General features: G+C 41.0%; 2 protein-coding genes across 2 annotated transcripts; one reads left to right on the top strand and one right to left on the bottom strand.

Moving 5' to 3' along the window:
• Window positions 1-1,958: 1,958 nt before the first annotated feature.
• Window positions 1,959-3,401, bottom strand: LOC117481917 (potassium voltage-gated channel subfamily S member 3-like). Its single transcript, XM_034129856.1, has one exon. It carries the CDS (start codon window positions 3,285-3,287, stop codon window positions 1,959-1,961), a length of 1,329 nt encoding a protein of 442 aa, XP_033985747.1. The 5' UTR covers window positions 3,288-3,401.
• A 4,320-nt stretch (window positions 3,402-7,721) lies between these two features.
• On the top strand, window positions 7,722-19,195 carry LOC117482335 (structural maintenance of chromosomes protein 2-like). The gene is made up of 25 exons (XM_034130437.1): window positions 7,722-8,047; window positions 9,872-10,021; window positions 10,120-10,242; window positions 10,327-10,365; window positions 10,467-10,577; window positions 10,727-10,771; window positions 10,880-11,113; window positions 11,329-11,478; window positions 11,619-11,852; window positions 12,087-12,246; window positions 12,375-12,492; window positions 12,884-13,022; window positions 13,120-13,239; window positions 13,325-13,529; window positions 13,751-13,886; window positions 14,168-14,292; window positions 14,489-14,682; window positions 14,770-14,913; window positions 15,087-15,161; window positions 16,481-16,600; window positions 16,749-16,949; window positions 17,038-17,154; window positions 17,831-17,991; window positions 18,117-18,264; window positions 18,752-19,195. Exons 1-25 carry the CDS (start codon window positions 7,880-7,882, stop codon window positions 18,935-18,937), a joined length of 3,603 nt encoding a protein of 1,200 aa, XP_033986328.1. The 5' UTR covers window positions 7,722-7,879; the 3' UTR covers window positions 18,938-19,195.
• The last annotated feature ends 25 nt before the right edge of the window (window positions 19,196-19,220 follow it).

Raw genomic sequence — 19,220 nt, 5'->3', positions numbered from 1 at the left:
ACTAAATCAGAGTGCAATACTGTTTGACTTTGTGCCTGAAAGAAGGACGGAGGAGGAGGTACCCAGGCTTAAAAGGTGACCGTACCCCTGAGTGCTGACAGGATGTTTTCAAAAGGGCTGAAGCTACTTATCAATTTTCTGACGGCTGCAAAACATTATCATTTTGTAATCATCAGCGGGCAGTAGAGATAATCTCACTAAAGATCAGTTGGATTGAGATGAAGGTTTCTAAAGTTTTGACACTGTGGAGGGCAACTTGTACATTTGGTCTGTTTTTATTGACTGACCCATTCTTATCTGTGGAAGAGGCATCAGATAAAACACAGATCCATATGTAATGCCGATGAAGGTAACTGCGGCAAAAAGCAGCGCATCAGACCACAGCACCATGCATTCAACAAAAATGTTAAATATAACACCTGCACAGAAGAAATACAAACCCAAGCAAATAACTTTATTGACCTTTTTATTTTTTTCATTGCTCATCATGGGATGAATTGTGAATTCAGCAACTTGAAAGGATTTTTATTGACATATACATTGATTAAGGACTAATTACACTGATGACTCAGCAAAAGAGAAGCCTCTTGTTGGATTATGCAATCATGCAATTAAAACTAAATACAACAGAGACAAGAACAAGACACATGGATCAATAGCAGATGAGAACTGAAATGGAGACAGGCATTTATTGACAAAGGACTTGAACAACTACAGAATGCTGCATCATGTCTTTTTTGTGCGCACACAATCAGAGTTTTGTAAACTCGCCGTAAATACAAGAATGTGACATAGACTATTTGAGAGTATGGACAATTTAACCCAAATGCAATGCAAAGTTTAAAGCCATTAAATGCATTATCAAATTGTAACAGACTAAGACTATGTCAGATGATTAGATTGATACAACTCCCCTTTCTGACAATAACTGTGTACATAGCTGGAGCTAGCACCCTGTTAGCTTTGCTTAGCTCAGCCAGGAGCTAGCCAGCATCCGGCAAAAATATTTAGCCACATTAACCTATAAAGTTTACTAACTGACATGTTGTATTTTATTTGTTTAAACATAATAGATTTTATTAATCTGATCTACTACTATGCTGATTAACAGGGGAAATGTGCCAGACTATTTCCTAGCACAGTTACTACCTGGAGTGTCCGCTGGCCAAGAAATATGCTGGTAGTTGGATTTCTTACGTTTGGACAAAGCTTCAGCCATTTTCACCTGTTTCTAATCTTATTAGGCTTAAAATAGGGTGACAGTGGTCAGATCAGTTCCTTTGACGAGACTGTCAATTTTTTTTTGGTTTGATGCCTGAAATAAGCTCTGTAGTTTTAACACAAGCTTAAGGTATTTTACAATTTTTTCCTACAATAGAAATACCTTGAATAAATAACCCCCCCCCCCCCCCCTTTTTTGCTATCAAGTGCGAAATATGGCTTTTAAACCTCACCACACTGAACACTATAGTTCACATTAGGCTTAAAAGCAATGACACAATGTCATGTGACTGTGGTGTCATTTGTGAAGATTATCAGGCTGAACAGCACGTGTACGTTTCATTAACTTTGTTTACTAGAGAGCTCACAATATTGCAAAAATCCAATGGAAAATTCCAATGTTTTTTCAGGGAGGGAACTAGTGTGATGCTAATCTCCCGGGTTGGCCTAATAAAAAATGTCATCTCTTATTTACTGTACATGGTTGGGAAGTTCAAATATTGTATCAATCTTTTTATTTAACTGAAAACAAGAAAATGATTAAGCAAAAATCCCAAAATGTCAAAAACGTCCTTAGTCCATGAAGATATTTGCCACTACACAAGAAAAACACTTGCTTGACCTTTGAATTCTAAGCCATTTATCACAGTAAAATCCCTCTGCTAATCTCTTTTCCTTGGCCAAACCTATGGGCCAAACGTATTAACGGACCCCTGACTGAGTGCCACAGACCCAACTTAAGACTCACTGCTTGGTAACACTCCTGTACTTGCTGTAGAGGGTTCAGCTTTAGCTTCTATCAGTTTTTGCCTCTCATAGAACTTGGAGAATTTATTGAAGATGTTGGTAATGGGCAGAGCCACGATCAGCAGCCCACAGAGGATGCACACGGATCCTACCAGCTTCCCAGCTGGTGTAACAGGGAAAGTGTCCCCGTAGCCCACTGTAGTCATGCTAATGGTGGCCCACCACCAGCCAATAGGCATAGTCTGCAGCTCTGACTCTTGAGATTCATTCTCCACATAGTAAATGAGAGCAGAAAACATTGAAATGCCCACAGACAAGAAAAGCACCAGCTGCCCTACTTCACTGGAGCTGTTTCGCAGTGTAGCGCCGAGAGAGCGAAGGCCCGATGAGTGGCGAGCCAGTTTTAGGATGCGAAACACTCGCATCAACCTCAAGATCTGCACCACTTTTCCAACATTCTCGAGGTCTGTGTTCTCACTATCAGCCAGTAAATCACAAGCTAAAGTAAAATAGAAGGGCATAATTGACATTAGGTCGATGATATTGAGAGGGCTGCACAAGAACTTCCTGGCTGACGGTGCAACAGCCAGACGAAGAAGAAACTCTCCAGAGAAGAACAGAACACAGAGGTTCTCAAAGAAATTCAGAACGGGGTTTTCAATCTCCCTCTCATTGTGATCCACTTGATTGAAGTCTGGCATGCTGTGGACGCACATGGCAACAATTGAGACAATGACCGCACTCAGGGATGCTACAGCCATCACTTTGGCTGAAGTAGAGTAGGCTGGATCCTCAAGTCGAATCCAGATATTCCTGCGAACATCAGCACACCAGGAGCCTTCAAACATTTCTATGTCATCCTTCAAAACTGACAGCTCCTCAATAGATGAGCCTGAACTTTGCAACTCATCACTTCTCTGATCCCAGCTCTTATCTTCAGAAAGCTGCATCAGTTCATAGAATTTGTTGCTGCAGCAGTAGTCCAGGTGGCGCTCCTTGATGCCCCAATACTCAATCTCTTGGACGAACGACACCACGCACAACCCTTCCACCAGATGGATTTTGCCTGTGAGGTAAAAGTTGATAACGTAGCAGAAGAAACGCGGATTGCGGTCAAAGTAGTACTCCATTTCCGAGGGAGTGAAGTCATCGCAGAGCTCCAGGACTGCTTCTTTGGAGCTGCAACACAGGAGGCGACCCAAACGTGTCTGTGGGAATCGATTCAGAACGCCGTGCTCCATTCGCTGTTTGAAACCACCAACATTGACATTAATAAAGCAATCATCGGGGCTGTTCGGATGAAGGATTTGTCCGTACATCCTGACCAAGATGTTAGGTGGCAGTCGGCTATTCTCGGTGACAATCTCAGGGGCTTAGCTGCCGGCAGACGAAGACAGTGTAACTAGAGAACCTTACACTTTCTTCTATGTCATTTGATCACATTGACGTATTACAGCAGAGCGTCAAGCATCAAGTTGCATATGGGTTTCTGTTGCACCCTGTAATGGAAGGTTAAACATCACTTGGCATTTGAGTTACAAAAGATTAAAAGTTTCCAAAAAATAAAATACACTAGTTACACTTAAGTAGCATGACTTTATATGAAACCAATATCACTTTTGTGTTGTGTTACGAACGATAGCTTCAAATTGCAGTGAAATGGCAAACCAAGGTCAGATTTGGCGTTTCTGCAGCATTAAAAGTAGTTTCTAGACTCTAGAGAAAAAAAAAATCAACGGAGAGACATGAAAAGTTAAATAGTAAAGTGAAATAAAACTGGAAAGAAATTCAAGGAAATTGGATTTTACGTACAAAATAATAAAAAACGGTGCACAATAAAATACAAATAATGTCAACGGTTAAGGGAGTTATTTAAAGTGTTTAACATCTCTGCACAAACTTAAAACTGGAGGAAATATAACAGCATTTCACCTGTCATGAGTTCCGATGCTGTCCTGCGGCTGCTTCACTTGGAGTCCGGTGTGACCGTGTTGTTCTCCGCCGTGTTGTGGTGGAGAGTACAGCGCAGAGCAGAAACGGGACATCGATCACAGCTGGCACATTATTCCTCACCATCAGGCTGTTTTACACTACTTGAAACTTTAATGTGTCATGTACTACCGGAATCCAGGGCGCGTCTGCTCATTTAAGGTGTGCCACATTTATCACTGTTAATATTTTATGATTATTTTGGCCGAGTGCTCACTTCATTCTTTGAGGGCTACCTCGTTTGTTTTCATTTTGTTGTGAATAGTTTCTAGGACATTTGGGGTTTGCTGTGCTGTGACATTTTGTCTTAAAAAATTTGACACTTTTTTGTAAAATAAATGTAAAACTATTAGTTAACATCCGAGGCAGTACATTAATGGCAGTACATTCGATTTTTGCAAATCTAATGTGCAAAAGAAACAATCCCCACAGAGTAGCACTGTTTAGCACTTGTTTGCACTTTTGTTAGCACGTCTTCATGGCCTTCACCATTTGTCAGATAATTCATTTGAATATGTAAAATACATATACAAGTTGTACAATGTAAGAACATTGCTCAAACTAATAAGAAAACCCCCATAAAACATTTGTCGTAACATTTCAAATGCTAGGGATAAAACAGTAACGCAAGTGTCATTTAAAAAATCATTGGGGCCCACACAAGATTGAGTGTTTATTACATTATTATACTGTATGTCAGCAATAAGATCCTCTTCTGCGAGGCACTCCAAATAAAGGAAATCATCTTAAATTTAGTTGAACAGAGGACGGAGTCAGATGAGAATAATTCAACCTTAAACAAGTACTGCTTTATGAAGTCTCGGCCTGCTACTCACTAATGCCGTTTGCTGACAGTAGATGGCAGAAGGAGATTGTATCAGAGGCAGGTCACCATGGGTCACTGACATCATGATACCTAACAGAAAGAGCCACTTCAGTGCAGTTCACACTGATGGAGCCATGGTTTTACATCAAATTCAGTAATTTTCTCTGATTTTAAGAACATTTTGCCTATGTAGACGTTTTTACCCCTTTTGTGCTAGTTAAAACAATTAATCTTCACGCTAAGAAATCATAATTGGACTTTATGTGCCAAAACAATGATGGCCTTTACATTTGCCAGTGTGCAAGTTTTTAGTCTTACATTCAAATGTTTTTTTAAATATTTGACCCGGACATTGATTGCATGGTAATCATAAGGGATGCTCTGATTTATTGACCTATATTCTCCTTGTTGACGGCCATCAGCCTATCGGCAAAGAAGGTGACATTCAGCGATGGCAGTGGCCGATTTGTATCTGTTGTCTTGCATCAATTTTGTCCTGGCTGTGACGCAAAAGGGCAACAGATGTTTAGGTTTCACAACAATAATTGCTTTTTTGCACTAGGTAAGTACTGAACATATCTTCTCATTCAGCAAGTAGTTGTATAGCAGGCTGTGTAGCAATACTTTTTTTCGAAATAGTAAAAAAAGTATATTTTTCATAATATGGAAGAAGGTACAAAAAAGGTTGTTTCAGAATGAATTTCAAAATAGTTCTAAAGGTCCGATTTACTTTAAAACAGTCCATTCATTCACATGACACGTAGTCAATATTTCCATTGTTTGTCATACTAAAATATATATTATAACAGTTTTAACAAAGTTACAAACAGCAAATATTAAAAACTTTGATCCAGTAGAGACTGTACTGTTGTCTCGAAAAGAACAACACGAGAAGTCTTTCAATGTCCCAAAACAACATGTGAGAACATTTCTCTAGCAGCTTTCAATAATTATGGCAGATGATGTTGATGTTGAGCTACAAACTCCACATATGGAGGTCGGTTGGGAAGGATGGGTAAACAAACATCAGATTTGAACACCTGTCGGCGCTGATGGTTTTCCTATTTAAAAAAATGTAAGATATACTATAACTTAACCAAATTGTTTAGTGCCTAAACTTATCCAAACCTTTGCTCTAGTGTTGTCACATCATAAAACTGAGTTATGCTTTTTCGTCAATTGCTTTGGTAGGCCCTAATTATGAAGGGGCCATTAGATTGGAAAGTGCCTCTGAGTGTCATTTTTTGAGGGCCTCTTACCACTAGTTGATCCAGTAAAAGCTATTTCAAAGGCACGATCACACCTTGATGTGAGATCATCCAACATAATTATTTGATGAGGCAATGACGAGGTACATTTATGTACTTTTTTGCTTTGAAGTGGAAATGGTTGATAAATGGTTTAACATTTAATCAGTGAGGCACCTGGTGAATCTCAGTCAAAACATCCACCCATTACTTCCCCACATATTACAAATTAATTCTAACCCTTAAAAAAGTACAGTGCCTTTATCTTATTTATTTCTCCATTTGAAAGTCATTCAAGCTTTTTTCCTTATATAACCTATTCCTTGTCACTCTTTGCACATACAAACATTATAAATTCATATGTTTCACAACACTGGTAGATTGCCTCCATCTGGCAATCACCATAGTAAGGGATCATATATGTATGTATTGAGATTGAAAAGCCATTATTGTCTGTTGTGCATAATGTTCACAGAAAGCTTTTTCCACTGCAGACTTTCACATCCATTTTCTATCCAACATACTGTAAGACAGTATTCCAGTTCATGGTGTAACAGCTTTTAACCTGCAAACGTTTGTGAAAGACACTGAATTTAAGTCAAAGCCACTGTAAGTCACATGTATCCAGAACAATTGATAATTTAAAGTGGACCTATCATGCTATATTTGAATAATATAGTGTAGGACCATACCTATATAAGGCATATTTATACTTATTTCTTTTCAAAATACCAAACAGATCATGCATTTTAGCCATGCCTCATTTTGCTCAATTTGACAATTTCTAGCTCTGTTTTTGCAAGGGCTGAGTCTGTGAGAACAGCACCATCTACTGGGCCGTAGTTGGGACACCCCTGGTTTATTCCATATTAAACCATATCTTTAAAACATTTGGGCCACAAAGAAGTAAAGGGTTTAGTTATACACTATAATACCCCCAGATTTTTATTATTATATATAAAACTATGAAACATGCACTCAGGCATATTGAAACCAAAATTGACCGAAAATAAAATGTACAGGGATAGGAAAGAAGAATAACAAAAACAAAAATCTTTGAGGTCTGCTGAAATATTGTAATTATCTAAATAATCGCTTTAGCCCATTTGAAAATGTTTAGTTTTAAATATTTTATACAAGTCATATATGTTTAAAAGTTGTATATTTAGAAATATGAATTCATTGCTCACGTTTCTTCTGCCGAGAAACTGGGATTGTTAGACATGACTAATATATCAATCTGTGTTATACATTATGGTTATACACTGAAGACATAAAACATTTACTTTAATTAAATGTATTATGTCAACAGGCCCCACATAATTGTGTTAGGTTAGTTGAAAGCAATAGTATTCATTTGAACCTATTATTTTGTATTTAAACTTTGAGTGAAGTATGATATTTTGTTTCCTCTACCTGTGGTTCAGCTTACTACCTACAGATGGCGCCAAAACATTGCTACACAAGACACGGAGCAATTAGTAGCCTAAGATATGCTTGACGAAAATAAACTTAAATATAAATGTAGGTATGTTCTTGGCATATTATTTTTAGACTGCGAATCGGTCATATGAATGTATTGATTAATACATCGACAATGTCCACGAAGCGTGTAAAGATTATCTATTTATGTGTCGTCCCGTCCCCGGCACAGAGAGGACAGCCTAGCGGGTCCTCCTTACCTTCCGCCAAAATTCAAGTGAAAGGAGAGAGGAGCGAGTTTTCCTGTTGACGGTTGTAAACACTGGCCAATTTACCTAGTGCTTCAACTTTTAAGTTACCGATTTGGTTTTCAGAGAACCGCAAATCTTTCCTCCGGAGTGTGCGGGAAGAGGACTGAAGCCTCAAGATGCACATCAAGTCTATTATTCTTGAAGGATTCAAATCCTACGCACAGAGGACGGAGATCAACGGCTTTGACCCGCTGTTCAACGCCATCACAGGACTCAACGGCAGCGGAAAGTCCAACATCTTGGACTCTATTTGTTTCCTTTTGGGTATCACCAACCTCAGCCATGTAAGTGTGCTATCAGATTCAAAGTCCTGTGTTAAATGTTGCTGAGTCTTGGCCTTGTTGTAGAGTTTGGTTTGGCGGAAGTAGGATTTACTCTTAATTTCAAGCTACTGTACTTTGTCATATGTTCGGTAGATTGGTATATTATTAGAGAGTATTCTAGTGTATTCTGTTTATTTTATAACGTTCAGATGCTCCTCTGAATATAAGTATTATTTTACTATGTATATATTGTTTTTTTTAAATATTTGTGTATTGGTATTTTATTCTATTTTTTTTAATTAATTTTGTAATTCCTGTAGATTGACTGTTAAAATGCTGCTGTGACAAAATAATTTCCCAATTTGGGATAAATAAAGTATCTATCTAGTCCTCTATCTTTATTTCTGTGTTCCTAATTTTAAGACGTACATTGATTGAATTGATTGATTGATTGATTGATTGATTGATTGATTGATTGAAAAGTTTATTAACAGCTTGTATATTGGGTACAGTACAGTACAGCTCAAAACATACAATTGTTAAGGGGATGCAGACCAGAGAAAGACTTTCGTCTTGTTTACATCAGGGTCCCCCATTTCCAATTCATCATATCATTTAAGACATATAAGACATATTTGACATACAGATGGCTTATTTACAATTTACATACAGGTGGTTTTTTACATACAGATGGCTTATTTACAATTTTCATTTTAGATTTCGTTCTAATACATCCTAACCGGACATTTAAGACATACCAAGTCTACAGATATACAGTTAGTAACAGAGTCTAAAATGCGAGTATATACATAGATGGGGGGGGGGAAGCTGTCCATTGTACGACAGGTTGAGATTTGTACCATTACCGGGGCCAGTTTTGCAATGCTTTCCCCCGAAGGTGCTCTTTAAGAGAGGTTTTGAAGGTAAGTATAGTTTTACTTTCCTTTACAGTTGTGGGAAGAGCGTTCCACCTTGATGTGGCATAATTGCGAAACGTGTATTCCCCCTTTTTTGTGCCAAATCTGGGTTTTACATGATTTGTGGAGCTCCCTCTGGTGTTATGATCATGGTATTCCTTGACCTTTGGGAAGAATTTTGACATGTACATGGGTACCATAGAGGTGTAGTGGATCTTGTAGACCAGGCCCATTGCAAGTAGCTGTACTCTGTCGTCTACTCTAAGCCATCCTAGGTTGTCAAAGTGGGCAGAGGTGAGGTGGGTTCTAGATGAAAGGTCAAGCAGTAGTCTGACCAGTTTATTTTGCGATGTTTGAAGTTTTATTTTTAGCGCCTTGGAGGTGCTATGGTACCATGACGTGCAAGCATAGTCATAGTACCCTTGAATGAGTGCTCCTGCCAGAGTTTTCAGGGTGTTTTTGTTTACCAGAGAGGAGATCCGGTATAGGAATCTAGTTCTTTGATTGACTTTTTTTATTACATTGGATGCCATTTTGTCACAGGAGAGGTTTGCCTCAAGAATAGATCCTAGGTATGTAATTTCCTTCTTACTTGTGACAATAATGTCACCCACTGCAACTGAGAAGTCGTCGCACATCACGCAATTTGATCCATATAAAGGTTTAAAATAATAAATTAGGCTTTACAGCAAACATAAAACATATATTTGGGTAAAGACATAACTATGTGTAAATACAAAAATTCACAGATTAAGAACATACAAAAACTACAAATGTATACAAATAGTATGTATTGCATAGAAAAATCATATTGGTGTTTCTCCGTTTGCTTTTTAAATATTGATTTAAAAAGTAAGAATTACATTTTTTCTTTTTCTCTGTACTACTACAAAATCTCAATAATTCTTCTTTCATTTTCACTTGATAGGTGCGAGCCTCCAACCTCCAGGACTTGGTGTACAAGAACGGACAGGGTGGCATCACCAAGGCCACTGTGTCTATTACCTTTGACAACTCCAATAAAAGCCAGAGTCCTATGGGGTTCGAAACTCATGATGAGATCACCATCACCAGACAGGTTGGCAAACAAATGGATAAAAATGCTCTCTAATTGGTTAAACAAGGTTATTGGGTACAACTCCAACACTTAAACTTTGTCATAAATCTTCCTTTAAGGTGGTAATTGGTGGCAGGAACAAGTACCTCATCAATGGAGTCAATGCCAACAACACCAGGGTGCAGGACATGTTCTGCTCTGTTGGCCTCAACGTCAACAACCCACATTTTCTCATCATGCAGGTCAGTCTTGTGCAGCATGGTTGTGTTTGTACTTTGTAGCACTTCTACAGTATTTAATATCATGTGATGTTTCCAAAAATGTAGGGAAGGATCACCAAAGTTCTAAACATGAAGCCACCAGAGGTAAAGCATACACGCGTTGTCAACAATCTCACCATCTGCACTATTCCATACACTTTTCCTGCCTTTTTTCAACTCTTCCAATAACCCATTTTTGCTTTCAGATCCTTGCCATGATTGAAGAGGCAGCGGGAACCAGGATGTATGAATGCAAAAAGCTTAGCGCTCAGAAAACCATTGAGAAGAAGGAGGCCAAGCTGAAGGAGATTCAGACAGTATGTCAGAAACTAACACTTATTTTTAACCAATGTATCTCTATTCATCCTGGGAAGCTGCTTCAATGTCAATTATGTACGGCTTGATGGCTGTAAATGAAAAAGCCTTTTTTTTCCTAATCTTCTTTTCGTCTTTCTTTACTCTTAAGATTTTGAATGAGGAAATTACTCCAACCATGAACAAACTCCAAGAAGTAGGTTCACTGCAAAATCAATATGTACACATGTTGCATTATCTAAGAAACAATATGTTTTTATTAACACAATTTCTTTCTTTTTTCGAACTCTTCCTCCCTCTGCAGGAGCGATCATCATACTTGGAGTACCAGAAGCTCATGCGTGAGATCCAGCACCTGTCCCGGCTCTACGTGGCCTGGCTGTTTGTGTGTGCCGAGGAAACAAAGGTGAAGTCAGCCGAGAATCTGAAGGTGATGCAGGACAACATCACCAAGATGCAAGCAAGCATGGCTGAGAATGAGAGCAAAGTCCAGGAGCTTTCCGCCCAGATTCATGAACTGCAGAAGAAAAAAGACCAGGTAGACTGAATGTATTTCCAACATTAGTCCCAAGTAGATTTGTTGAACTTTTGAATCCTTTCTCCTGAGTGACCCTCTTAGCTGTAATGAAAGAAGTGTTCAAAATGATCTGTAGCTCATCAAAATGCATTTTTTTGTATTTGAATGTTTTGATCCAACCTTAATGCAGAAGAAGTGTCATTGCTTTGTATTTGATGTTTATGTGATGATTGTAGGAGATGAGTGAGGTATTGAAGACTCTGGAAGAGACTCTAGCTGACATGCAGCGTGTGGATGCAAAAGCTCAGAGTGCACTTGACATGAAAAAACAAAATGTCACAGATGAAACCAAGAAGAGGAAGGAACTTGTCAAGAGTATGGATGAGGTACTGGGACAATTCATATTTTGTATTTGCTCCTTTGAGTTGTTTTTTCTTTTAGCACATTGAAATCCCTTACAACAAAGGCTATCTGCAAAAGTGAAGGTTCCAGGATCTTGATCAGCTGTTGCTTCCCTCATCCTTAGGACAAGAATATGCTTGTGGTAAAAGAAAAGGAGGTTTCTACATGGACGGAGCAGCTTAAGACGCTACAGGACGAGGGACAGAAGGACGGTGCAGCCCTGGAGGCAGCTGAGCAGCACTTCAGGGCGGTGTCCGCTGGCCTCTCCACCAATGAGGACGGAGAGGAGGCCACACTGGCCGGGCAGATGATGACCTGCAAGAATGACATGAGCAAAGCAGATACTGAGGCCAAGCAGGTGAGGAAGATAAACCTTATCATATCTCCTGGGGAAGTGATGTTTCATGTTTGATTTTCAAGGTTGTCTGTTTATATTTTACAGTACGTTTTTTAGTACAGACTTTTATGCTCATTAGCATGAATAATTCAGCACAGGCCAGCTGATTCTAAAACGGTTTGGTGTTGAGAAAGTACTTTATTCTTTTTCAGTTGATTTCTAAGATTGTTCAACTGTCTTGTTTGTTTCCTCCAGGCCCAGATGACCCTGAAGCATGCCCAGGCGGAGGTGAAGACCAAACAGGTGGAGGTGAAAAAGATGGACAGTGGCTACAAGAAGGACCAGGACAGCCTGCAGGCGCTCAGAAGCAACAGGGAGAAGCTCCAGGCTGAGCTAGCTAAACTCAACTATGAAGGTACTGTGTGATTGCGTGAAGAGCTGTGCATGCAGGCTACCCCTTCTACTCATGACAGCTAACATTCATTGTGTTTACATTTTGCACTAACATTTGCTAACTGTGCTTTCATTTCTGCCTTCATGCAGAGGGGAAAGAGGAGAATCTGCTGGACAAAAGAAGGCAGCTGTCTAGAGATGTTGCTAAACTTAAAGAGACCTACGAGAGACTCATGTCTCGCTTCCCCAACTTGCGCTTCGACTACAAGTAAGGATTTGTCAGATGCATTTTCTTATCTATTTAAATGTACAATGTGTTTAAGAATATATATGTTCCTACTTTTGTTTCCCCCTGATAATAACCAATTTTAGGGCAAAATAATTATTCCCAAATGATTTATTAGCACTGACAAACTGTTACTGAGAAACTCAACTTTCGTGATGTTTTAAAGCAAATGCCTACAGTTTAATGAGATGACCAAACAAGATGATTCAATGCTTATTTTTATTATGTAAGAACACACTACTTTAAGAGGAACCCCTTACCAAAAATATGAGCAAATTCAAGTACTTGCCACATTCATGTAGCGTGGGCCCTGATAAGAGTTTGAGCTTTTAACGTTTATTAAGTATTTGATGTGTTTTCTGCTTCTCTATAGGGACCCAGAGCGAGGCTGGGACCGCAGCAAAGTGAAGGGGCTGCTAGCTAACCTGATCACCGTGCGGGACGTCTCCTACGCAACGGCACTGGAGGTGGTGGCAGGAGGACGGCTCTATAACATTATTGTTGACACAGAGGTATGTGTGTGTTAGTGGTTATGTTATTTCAGTGCAATACAGGTTTATATTATTTCATATTAACCTGAGTTGGTGTGTGTTTTTTGTCTTTTCCCAGGTGACAGGTAAAAAGCTGTTGGAGAAGGGGGAGCTGCAGCGGAGGTACACCATCATTCCCCTGAACAAGATCTCAGCCAAGACACTCAGCGACAGAGTGGTGAACGCCGCCAAGAGCCTGGTGAGAGACATGCACTCCACCTGCTTTTCAAATGGAATAAACATGACTACCCGTCCTAACTCGTCTTGTGTCCCCATTCTGTCAGGTCGGAAAGGACAACGTCCACACCGCCCTGTCCCTGGTGGGCTACGAGTCAGACCTGCGGAAGGCCATGGAGTACGTCTTCGGCTCCACTCTGGTGTGCAACTCCCTGGACGACGCTAAGAGAGTGGCTTTTGATAAGCAGGTGATGACCAAGACTGTCACTCTCGGAGGGGACATCTTCGACCCACAGGGAACTCTGAGTGGAGGTGAGAACAAGGCGGTGCCATATACTAGATAGTGCAGTTACGAAAAGTATCCTTGACATCTTAATGTTTTATGTATTACTTGCAGTCATGTTTGCTTTGGAACATCAGACCTGGAATAACAATTTTGGCTTGAATGACTCAGGCAAAATGGACAATTTTCTCATAAAACAGCGCAATGGACTTCCTCATGGACTCTTCCCCCTGCTTTTTTGCTCTTCCAGGCTCTCGCTCCCAGGCAGCGTCTGTTCTGACCTGCCTCCAGGAACTGAAGGAGGTTCGGGACAACTTGAATGAAAACGAGGCCCAGCTTCAGGATATTGAACGACAACTGGCCAGCCTGAAGGGAACTGCAGAGAAGTAAGCAGGCTCACATGACCATATGAAATTAGTCTGATTAGAGCTAGTAAAAAAATGAATCGACTCAGCTAAACTACATCTTAATCCAGGCAGATAAGTTATGAAATGTAGAAACTGCGTCAATCTTTGAATGAGTTTGTTCACCAGATGGCGCTGACAACTGGATTTGTACACTTACATGGCGGAAACTTATCCAAGGCATCGTCTATCATGCGCTAAATAAATCCTGCAACTCAGGGCCATGTGTCGTCTGTTTTATTCACTGCCTGTTGTCCCTCCAGGTACCGACATCTGAAGCAGCAGTATGAGCTGAAGGTGGAGGAGGAGCAGATCCTGCAGACCAAGCTGCAGCAGAGCTCCTTCCACCAGCAGCAGGAGGAGCTGGAGCGGCTGCGCAAAGCCATCGGTAAGACTGCTAACATTTACACAAACACAGTTTAAAATAACTGAATACAACAAATATACTGTACACGGATATTCATTAGATCTGGGAAGGGTCTAATAGGAAACTAAAACAATACATAGATCCTGATTTAATGTCCTTTTGTTTCTTGCTTATCTTTGTGTTCCATTGTGTTTTTTGTCATTGTTTGCTCAAACAGAGGAGAGTGAGGAGACTCTGCGTGTCACCAAGGATGTTCAGAAACGGGCTGAAGAGAAGTACAAGGTGCTGGAGAACAAGATGAAGAATGCTGGGGCCGAGAGGGAGAAGGAGCTGAAAGCCGCTCAGCAGAACCTCAATGCTGCCAAAGCCAAAGCTGACGCCTTCAACAAGAAGCTGAAGCAGAAGCAGCAGGTCCAGTAGCTCTCTCCATGCCTTCTTTAACAGCTATGTGACAGTGAATCCATGCACTGACTCTTCTTCTCTTGCTGATGTGTGCAGGAGTCTGAGTCCGTGGCTCTGGAGCTGGAGGAGCTGCGCAGGGAGCAGGCTGGGTACGAGCAGCAGATCCAGGCTGTAGACGAAGCCACTAAGGCCATCCAGGAGCAGATAGACAGCATGGCCTGCACCGTGTCACAGAACAAGGTATTTCACATGTTCACTGGATTCATGTTCAGAAGAGTGATGAAGTCAAATGTCTATTTAGGTAACCGTTTATGATTACAATCCAATATGTAGTAAATAATTCATCAAGTAGGCACTCAACCAATCATGTCATGTCCTTTCCCTCTTGACCCTGATGTTCTGTTGCTGTGCAGGAGGCCGTGCGTAAGGCCCAGGAGGAGCTGGCCAGACAGAAGGAAGGGATCATGGCTCAGGACAAAGAGCTCAAGGTGATTGCACTGATTTTCCCTTATGCCCCTTTCACACCAACGCAACTCCGGTTCAAGCTCCGTGCTAGAGCTTTTCTGGTTCAGAACCGGTTCTTCGGTTTAGCGCCAGCTCTTTTCACACCGCTCAGAGCCCGACTGGTGCTGCCGCTGCTGCGTCATGACGTCACAGTTTACGTCGCTGAGTTTCTCCCCAACGCCGGAGCTCACCTCACAACAACAACGGGCCGGGGACTGCGTTGCTTTTAATCATACGAAGCCAGATTAAATTAAATAACGACTTCTCCAACCTTATACTTTTCTCCAGAGTGCCGTGGTTCATTGTTTATTAATGTGTTTCAGCGGCATTTACCGACCGCTGCAGTGCTGGCCGGCTGCTCTTCAACGGGAGTGTATTCTCCCGTTAGCTCCGGGTTAGCTCACACGGCTCTAAAGTATTCACTGTCTGACTGTCACACAAGCAGCTGATACATATCCCCAGTTCCCCTTAAGTGAATGTGTGTCAGTCTGAATTGACGCTGTTTGGTGTCAGTCTGAATTGACGCTGTTTGGCATCACAACGCTGTTATGAAAGTTTCTCTGGTATAACATGGGTGATGTTAGCATAGCAACCGAAGCTAAACTGACTACTTGCTAAGCAGTTTTCTACAGGCACTTTTTTACCGACGTATTTTTCATTATGATTCTACTTGTGATAGTCGGACATGACAACCTGTGCAGCCCATGTATTGATTCCATCCGATAGCTGCTATAATAACAAACAAAACGTCTGCCTGCTCTCCACAATGATCAATAACAGCGAACGGATGGTCAAAGTAAGGTACAAATAAACAGAATCACACGTTAGTGTTGCCTGACTTTATAAAGTGTGTTTTTTTTAACAAGTGTGTGGTTGCGTTCTAGTCACTTTGCTCAGCACTACTGCTTGTTACAACTTTTATTTGCCGTACTCGCCTTAAGTGTTAGCTCAGGTTAATCTCGCCCTCCTCCGACGTAAGCGTGACGTATGCGGTTCTTGCTTCTAGACGGACAACTTTTTGGTGCTCGGAACGAACCGGATTCCGGAGCTATGACGCTGCTCCGCTGCGGTGTGAACAGGAAAACCCGGTGCTTTTCAAGCACCAGCACCGAACCGGCCCTGAAACACCGTTGGTGTGAAAGGGGTATCAGTGCCTCATTTGAGAAGCTTCAAAGTGTTTCATTGGGAGACAGAATGTCTTTTTATTACAGTCTACAGTTTCAGTTTCCTCAGTCATCTTTTTCACTTTCTTAAATGTCTACTGCAACTTGTTTGATCATTTGTATCCAATTGATTGTTCCAGAGTAAGAGCTCAGAGGCCAATAAAATCAGAGAGCAGAACAACGAAGTCCAGCTGAAGATCAAGGAACAGGAACACAACATTAGCAAGCACCGCAAAGACAGCCAGGAAGCTGCTGACAAGGTACACACACACACACACACACACACACACAGAAACTCAATCTCTTACCACAGTATAATTCCATGATGGGGACCCTGAGTGTTTCATCTTGTCTTGTGTGATCAGTGTCCTCTTAACGTCTCACCCTCACCGTACGTTCTCCCTCCAGGTGACTCGGATGCTGGGGGAACACGACTGGATCCGGTCGGAGCGTCAGTTCTTCGGCCAGCCCAACACCTCGTATGACTTTAAGACCAACAACCCCAAAGAGGCGGGTCAGCGGCTGAAGAAGCTGGAGGAGACCACCAGCAAGCTGGAGAGAAACGTCAACAAGAGGGCTATGAACATGCTGAACGAGGCCGAGGAGAGGGTGGGGGCAAACACTTCAGGATATTGTTACGTCAACAAATGCAAAAACGAAGGTCTTACATCTAACCGACACGTCTCCCCTCTTGCAGTACAATGACCTGATGAAGAAGAAGAGGATCGTGGAGAACGACAAAGCCAAAATCTTGCAGACGATCGAGGAGCTGGACCAGAAGAAGAACGAGGCTCTCAGCGTGGCATGGCAGAAGGTCTGCTCTCTTTTCTTCTTTTTCTACGGACCACAATATGGCTTTAGCTCACATTAATAACTCATTATTACCTGCCTTTCATTACCATTACTGATTGGATACCTGGGTAACATTTTATATATTTTAAACTGAAGTTCATAACTTGCAGTTTATAAACTCCTGAGACTAAAAAGGCTTTTGTTAATGCAACATAAAACAGAGTAGTCTTTTTAGATTTTAGATGTCGCTAGTGAGTCAAATCCTCAAAACCGTGGCTCGATAGTCAGAATGTGTCTGTCTGGGATATATCCTGCATCACTTAAATTGTTCCCCTTCATTTCCATTTCTTGCTCTTTCATTTGTCTTTTGATTTTGTGTATTAAGAGACAATAAACATGGGGGTGCCAGTTTCTTAGGTACACCTAGTTATTAGACTGCATTGTTACACAGCTTAGTTGGATACTCGATTCTAATTGGTCCACTGGACATTTCAGAGGTTATTAATTGCTGTACATTATACATCACCCTATGTTTTAGAATGAGTCATTCATATCTGAAACTTAACAGTGTTATTGTTGTTTTGAATCATGTTGACGTTTACACTCTCACTGCTAAATCCCACTTTTTCCCGCCTCACTGTTTTTGCTGTTAGATATATATTTCTACCGTCATTTGAAATGTTCCCCTTCCTTTGCAGGTAAACAAGGACTTTGGCTCTATTTTCTCCACCCTGCTGCCGGGGGCCACTGCTAAGCTGGCTCCTGCCCAGAGCGGGGGGGTCTTGGAAGGTCTTGAGTTCAAAGTGGCCTTGGGCAAAACCTGGAAGGAAAACCTCACCGAGCTCAGCGGGGGGCAAAGGTCAGCAACAGTTCTCTAATGCAGTCACAATTCAAGTATCTATTAAAGTATTACAGGTATGGATATAAAGGGTTCCATGGTGAAAAGGAAGTCACTTTTTGAGTAATGGCCCACTCTGTTTTCAGATCTCTGGTGGCGCTGTCTCTCATCCTGGCCATGCTGCTGTTCAAACCGGCTCCCATCTACATCTTAGACGAGGTGGACGCTGCCCTGGATCTCTCACACACACAGAACATCGGGCAGATGCTGCGATCACATTTTAGACACTCACAGGTAAACACAACAAATATGAATTTCCAACAACCTCTGAATACAGTTAAGCAAATGATATTGTGCTTCACAACCTGTTAAAGCATTACAGTAAATAGTGTGTTGGTTGGTTCTTGATAATAATAATAATAATACGTTTATTTATTATAGCACCTTTCACAGAGTGCTTCACAAGTAAGAACCAAAGTTAAAATTGAGACGACAGAAACATGAATACAATAACCACATGAGGCAGAAATGTAAGGTCAACATAAAAACAAAACAGACCACGTGGACTCCTGAAAGGAACAAACATAATAACTGAACACATCACACACATTTCAAATAGAAATAAAAGCCAATGTGAAAAGGTAGGTCTTCAGTAGTTTTTTTTTTTTTAAAAAGCTTCTACAGAGACTGCAGAGCGGATGTCTATAGGAAGCGAGTTCCACAGTGTTGGAGCCAATACAATCAACAATAATCTGATGATTTGTACATTTTCTCCCTGCAGTTTGTGGTGGTGTCCCTAAAGGACGGCATGTTTACCAACGCCAACGTCCTCTTCAAGACTAAGTTTGTTGACGGCATGTCTGCAGTTTCTCGCACTGCGCTCAGCCAGAATGACGTCAGCCTTCCCCAGAAAGCACAAGACAAGGTGCGTCAAAAGGACAAGAGGAACAAACCGCTCATCAGCTAATCATGGCACTGAAATATCTGAACATATTCTTCTTCAGAAGCCCAATCACTTAACAATGTATCTGCCAATGACTGTGTATACCATTTCCTCTGCCACGCATTTCTCTCCTAATCTTAAGAGTTGTTTATATGACTGTTTGTGGCTTGTACTGTAAATGTCCTGTCTCCTCTGTTTCATACCCTTCTGCTACACATTATCAGTTTTATATGCAGCTGAACGTCCATATTTTTTACTAAATAAAGCAGGTCAAATACTTAAGACTGTTTTTGTTTTTTACATTGCC

This window comes from Trematomus bernacchii, unplaced genomic scaffold (genome assembly GCF_902827165.1).
Source record: "Trematomus bernacchii unplaced genomic scaffold, fTreBer1.1, whole genome shotgun sequence".
NCBI lineage: Eukaryota > Metazoa > Chordata > Actinopteri > Perciformes > Nototheniidae > Trematomus > Trematomus bernacchii.
This window is presented reverse-complemented; position numbering and strand designations above follow the sequence as displayed.